Source organism: Papaver somniferum, chromosome 3 (genome assembly GCF_003573695.1).
Source record: "Papaver somniferum cultivar HN1 chromosome 3, ASM357369v1, whole genome shotgun sequence".
Lineage (NCBI taxonomy): Eukaryota > Viridiplantae > Streptophyta > Magnoliopsida > Ranunculales > Papaveraceae > Papaver > Papaver somniferum.
Window position 1 is genome coordinate 149,123,733 of NC_039360.1, and position 6,506 is coordinate 149,130,238.

A 6,506-nucleotide genomic window follows, 5' to 3' on the forward strand; every position below is an offset into this window, starting at 1 on the left:
CTGGTAATATTCGTCATCCTTACTTTACTACTCATTTCCCATCCATAAATGAATTTGATGGAGAAATTCCGTCGTTAGCCGAATTGGCACGAAGGCAAGAAGTCTTGGAAAGGAACATAAATCAATTGAAATTGGCAATCGATAATTTGTTCAACTGCATGGTGGACTTGACAAGAATCTTAGGAGCTCAGGTTTTAGAACGCCCCTCTCTTGACGCCACCGACGCTAACCCTCAATCCTACAGCTTCACTACTTATGAAAAACCGGTGGATCAGGAAGTCACACATCTGATCGAGAGTTGATGTGAGCTTCTGCAGTTCTCCAGAGAGCAACGTACGAACACATTTGCTACACTTAACCAAATATCATCCGACGTACAACTAATTTCATCGTCTCCAGTCGTTGAAATTTCCATGGTGTTCGAGCACTCAATCAACAACATTACATTTGGAGAAGAAGACCGCATGACAGATGAAGGACATAACCGAGCCCTGTATGTAACCTTTTTTATCAAAGACTCTGAATTTAAGAGAGCGCTCGTTGATACAGGTGCCTCTACAAATATTATCACTATGAAGACTCTTAAGGCAGCCAAGTTCCCATAGAGTAAGATTGTTCGCCATCCCATCTTGATGACAGGTTTTGAAGGAAAACAAATCCATACGTATGGATATGCATACATAGACTTGAAGGTGGGGCCTACTCAATCAAAGGCCAAGTTTCACGTGATCGAACAAGAGCCTGACTATCACATGATACTCGGATGACCATGGATCCATGACAATAAAGTGGTTCCTTCGACATACCATCAATGCATGAAGGCTCTGCTCAATAACAAAATCGCCCGTATTGCGACTTTATCATCTCCTTACGCCCCAGTCTATGATGCTGAATTCCTTGAGTCTCAAAAGGACATCCCTGAACCTCCAAACAAGATTTATAGCACTCCACTCCCAAGCTGGAAGTCCATTGAAGAAGTCGCGGACAAACCGTCATCCTCAGGCGTTAAGTCGATAAAGTCATCTGCTACACCTATTAAGCGCCCCAAAGATCAGGTCTCAACTCCTGGATCTAATTTCATAACCAGTCATGATGCGGAGGGGAGACTCATTTACCACAGACGAAAACATTAGCAATTAGCAGGGGAGAACGATGAAAAGTCTTCCCACCCCAAAGAATCATCTCAGAGCGAACCATCACTCGAAGAAGAGGTTCAAGATGCCCCACGACAATTGCAAGACGGCACTGACTCCACTACTGATGATCTTGAAACAATCAACATCGGGACAGAGGACGATCCAAGGCCAATCCTAATTAGCTCAGTACGGTCACCATAGGAGCGGACGGAACTGATAAACCTGTTGAAAGAGTATCAAGATGTCTTCGCCTAGACGTACGCAGAAATGCATGGTCTAGACGACAAATTGGTTACTCATCATCTGCACATCACTCCTGACTCCAAAGATGTCAAACAACCGCCTAGGCAATTTACACACGAGGTCGAGGAGCAAATCAAAGTCGAAATCCATAAACTACTAGCAGCAGGATTCATCAAGCCTATTCAACATCCAACGTGGCTAGCAAATGTTGTTCCTGTCAAGAAGAAAAATGGTCAAATCAGATGATGTGTAGGTTTCAGGAATTTGAATAAATGTTGTCTGAAGGATGATTTTCCCGTACCCAACATTGATATGCTCGTCGATGCAACTAGCGGTCACGGTATGTTCTCATTCATGGATGGTTACAGTGGATACAACCAAATCAAAATGTACGAGCATGATTCCAACAAGACTGCATTTCGTACTCCCATTGGGAATTTCTACTACACTGTGATGCCCTTTGGATTAAAGAATGCAGGTGCCACTTATCAACGAGCTATGACTGCCATATTCCACGACATGATGCACAAGCAAGTGGAAGACTATGTTGATGATGTGGTGGTGAAGTCGAAGACTCGAGCATCTCACCTCGAAGTTCTAAGACATGTTTTTGAAAGATGCAGAGAATACAAATTAAAGATGAATCCTCTGAAGTGTGCTTTTGGTGTTTCCTCTGGAAAGTTTCTAGGATTCCTGGTCACAGCAGAAGGAATCAAAGTCGATCCAGACAAGACGAAAGCTATTACTACCATGCCTCCTCCACGCACTGTGAAGGAACTGCAGAATTTTTTGCGCAAGGTAAATTGTATTCGACGCTTCAATCCTGGATTGGATCAACTCATTGCTTCGTTCACCCCTCTACTGAAGAAAGGAGCAAGTTTTACATGGACAACCGTTCAACAAGAAGCATTCCAGAAAATACAGCAGATACTACTATCACATGCTGTCATGAAATCTCCGGTGCAAGGTCGACCACTGATACTTTACACAGCTTCCAGTGATGTTGCTATCGGAGCACTTCTTGCCCAAGAAGATGAAGAAGGCATCGAACGATCGATCTATTACTTCATCCGTACAATGAGAGAGGCTCAACTCTGATACCCAAAGGCTGAAAGATCATGTCTAGCATTAGTGCATTAAATCCAGAAATTCAGGCAATATTTACCATCCAACAGAGTTGTACTCGTTTCCAAAGATGACCCTATAAAGTTTCTACTATCAAAGCCATCCTTGATAGGTATACCAACAAAGTGGCTACTTCAGATGTCAGAATTCGACATAGCTTGCACACCGTCTAAGGCAATCAAAGGCCAAGCATTTGCAGACTTGCTCGCTGCTTTTCCAGGAGAAGATGCGACAATGTTACATGAAAACGTACCTGGTGAGTTTCCAGATATCTTAATTATCAAAAAAGAGACGTGTCTTCTATACTTTGACGGATCCGCCACCCCTAGAAACAACGCTGGAGGAGCGGGCGTAGTGCTAGTATCTCCATCTGGCGAAGTTTTCTCTCATTCGTTCAGATTGGATTTCCACTGCACCAACAATTCAGCGGAATATGAAGCTTTCTTACTAGGATTTTCCCTGGCGAAGCAAGCAGAAGCAACACATCTTTAGATAAGAGGAGATTCAAAGCTACTAGTCAATCAAATGAATGGAACATGCTCTCTCAAAGAAATCACGCTCACTCCATTAAGAACTGAAGCTCAGCGGCTATTAACTCATTTCGCTGATGCAACGATTGTCCATACTGGACGAACTAACAATAGGCATGATGACTGCCTGGAAACTCTCGCTTCTAAGCTGCAATTCGAAGGAGCATAAAAAACAATCACAGTACAAAAGCGTGTTGTGTCATCTACCTGGCTTACTCAAGTCGAAGACATTCAAGCAAATGATTAGCGAGCACCCATTATTCATGAATTGAGCAGCTCTCTTTCAGAAGGGAAAGTCAGTCTCAAGGAATTAAAGAATTATTTCTTGCTTCACGGAGCGTTATACTATCGAAATCCTGATGGGTCCTTATCACGATGCCTTGGAAACAACGAAGCGGACAAACAACTCAAACGCATACATGAAGAAATCTGCGGACAGACGCTGGTGGTAACACTTTACAGAAAGCTTCAAAGGATGGGATACTATTGGCCTTCCATGGAGGTTCAATCAAGAATTCTGCAAGATTCATGTCCCAATTGTCAGGCACCTCCTCATCACTTAGAAGCTCTGACATCCCATCACACTGGGGGCTGGAGCTATCCCTACATCAAGTACCTCCGGGACAATGAATTGTCGTTGGAAAACAAAGAAACAATCAAACTCGTTCAGAGAGCTAAAAGATTTGTCTTTCTTGATGGAATCTTATACCGCAAAAGCTTTGGTGGGAACTTGCTGAGATGCTTATCTGAGCATGAAATCCCAACAATTTTGAAGGAGATGCACGATGGAGAACATCAAGGAAAAAGGAAATTATTTCTACAAATTCATGAGAAATATTATTTTCCGACCATGGAAGACGATGCAGCTACGCATGTTCAGAGGTGTCATCAATGCCAAGTCCATGGTAATCTCATCCACACTCCTTGTCTCCCATTGGATTCTGTGAATAGTCCATGGCCTTTCTATAGCTGGGGACTGGATATCATTGGGAAAATCAATCCAGCATCTTCGAAGCAACATGAATACATCATCACTGTAACTGAGTATTCCTTGTTCATTAAACATTTCATAAATGAACAAAATTCTTTCATGACATGATCAATCATTCTACCTAAGAAAAAGTCTAAACCTATTCAAAAACAACAATCATAAATGCTCACTCAGAGTAAACCATTCAGCAGAGAGTAATTCTTAAAAACAGCCATGTCAAGCTTCTTTTGAAAGTTTTTAGTCCTCACTTTCAAGTCCTGGACAGCCTTCTCGAATCTTGTCGATTCCAAGGAAAGGGCATTCTCCTCTTCCAAGAAAGCAGTTGTGGTAGAAATCGCATCAGCAGCCGCTGCCGCCCTGTGAATTTTGATAATCTCAAGCCGACGACGAAGCCAGCCTATGTTGAACCGCAAGGTTTCACAGTTTGAAATCATTTCATCCCACCTATGAAGTTCATGATTCTTGACATCTCGTAGATTCATCTCGTTCATCTCTTCAATGATCGGTAACAATCCGACAACTGTAGCTTCAAAGGGGAGTCCAGCCGTTGGATACTCGTGAACGTGAGCTCTAACCCCAGTCTCCACGGAATCAGTGGAATCTTCGTCAACTCGGTTGCTGCTATCATCAACCACGACCACGGACTTCCCGTACTTCTTATTTCTAGCATCATCAACTTATCGAACATCAACCTGCGATGAAATGAAGGAGTGTTAAATTTTATCGAACATCGAACGTGGAAAACCTCAGCGGAGAAGTTATGGAATTGCTTACGGATGCTCCAGCTTCAGCATGAGCTGACCTGTATCGGGAAGGGGCTTTAACAGTCCGCTTAGGCCTCAAATTATGCGAAGAAGATGGATTCTCCTGATTATTCTGCAACAAATTATTTTTCTACGATCAATAATTCTGATCAAATGGAGATGGAGAATAATATACGACTTACTGAGACAGATGCTTCTAGTTCATGCTTGGATTGAGGTTCGTTTCGAGAAGAAATACTACTTTTGGACATGGTGACGAGAGGTATGTTTGTGATCAAAATTACTTCTGATAATGCAAAGGCAGGAGACGAGATGTTGTTTAAATAGAGAAAACCTAGACATTGAAGAATGATACTTATCCTATAACAAATATAGTCAAATATGTTGTGGTTTTTATTGAAACCCTAACTCTCGAGTCAGAGCGTATCCGATAACATAGAAGAAGTGCGACAATACTGGGGACTGGCAGCTCAGGCGTAATCAACATGGAAATACCGGGGACTGATACTTCGGATGTAACCAACATTGCAACTGTGAATTAATGATCTGGCAGGCCGCGTGTCTCCTAGCCGGTTCGTATAATAGTATTTCGTGGATAACTATTATCTACACGGACATTGGTCCATCCTATCCAGTTGGAGATATGAAGAAGATTTGGCAAAAATACGACAGGGGATTATGGTTCAGAAAATAATCTCTAAAGAAATGTCTCCATAGCAAAAAACTGATCAAGTAACCAGAAAGTATCTACTACGACAAAAACAAGTAATCTCAGAGAAGGTCACGAGCAAGGTTACTCGTCAGATTCATCGGAGTTATCAGATTTGTCAGAATTATCAGATTCGTCATCATCATCACTCGCGGAGTCCTCTTCAAATTCTTCATCGGAATCACTGTCAGGGCCATTGACGAAGTCCGGATGAATCTCAGGATCGTTGTACAAGGAATCCCAATACTCTTCTTTTTCACGCTCAGCTTCAAGGTCAGCTTTGACCAGTTTCTCGATCTCCCTAGTACGCCGGTCTGGCTTAATCTTAAGATCTCGTGGCACCCACACGGGTTCATCATTTTCTGAAACATCAGAATCATAGGGTAAACCTTCAGCTCAAAATCGAAGTTTCTCCTCAGCTGCTAGTACTCTGCTTTGAATCTGGTCCCTTCTTCGCCGATAATCATCCATCCTGTCATCCTTGGATTTTCTCTTCATGAGTTCAGCATAAGTAACCTTATGGTCATTAAGAGGCGCACTTGGCTTCGCTCCCTCAGTACGATTCATCTTAGCTCGTGATTTGGCTGCGGGAGCTTTGGAATCCTCTTCAGAAGAGCTGGAAGAATAACTATAATCATAATCGCTGCTGCTGGAAGTCACCATTTTCTGGAACCAAGAGCAAAGAATTACAGATATGCTGATAATAAATCCACTGCAAAAATGGTAATCCTAACTCTTACCTCTTTACAATTCCACTAGCACGGAGATTGTGATATAAGAGTTAACACTTCAAAAATTAGTTTGTTCCTTGAAACCTGCAATAACGAACAAAACTTTATTATTTAAATAATTGAATCCTGATTTTTCATAAATTCATGAACACAATTTTCATAGCATGAACATCCACAACTGAGCTGTGGAACTTACACCCAGGCAGTATTTCATCATAAATAAATTATCTAATGTCAAGGGTTGCTCAAAATCCATGTTTTGATTTTGCGAAACAAT

The 6,506-nt window shown here is 42.1% G+C and overlaps 1 protein-coding gene across 1 annotated transcript; it reads right to left on the reverse strand.

Moving 5' to 3' along the window:
- Positions 1-5,582: 5,582 nt before the first annotated feature.
- LOC113360092 (rRNA biogenesis protein rrp36-like) lies at positions 5,583-6,161 on the reverse strand. Its single transcript, XM_026603639.1, has 2 exons — positions 6,038-6,161; positions 5,583-5,860 (listed from the first exon to the last, which is right to left on the reverse strand). The coding sequence occupies exons 1-2, from the start codon at positions 6,159-6,161 to the stop codon at positions 5,583-5,585; spliced, it is 402 nt and encodes a 133-aa protein (XP_026459424.1).
- Between the last annotated feature and the right edge of the window lie 345 nt (positions 6,162-6,506).

Excerpts from the sequence above, each read along its gene's own strand:
- LOC113360092 (XM_026603639.1), bottom strand. The coding sequence starts at position 6,161 with ATGGTGACTTCCAGCAGCAGCGATTATGATTATAGTTATTCTTCCAGC. Across the intron at positions 5,861-6,037 it reads TACTGAGGGAGCGAAGCCAA|AAAATGATGAACCCGTGTGG; the intron begins GTGCGCCTCTTA and ends CTGATGTTTCAG.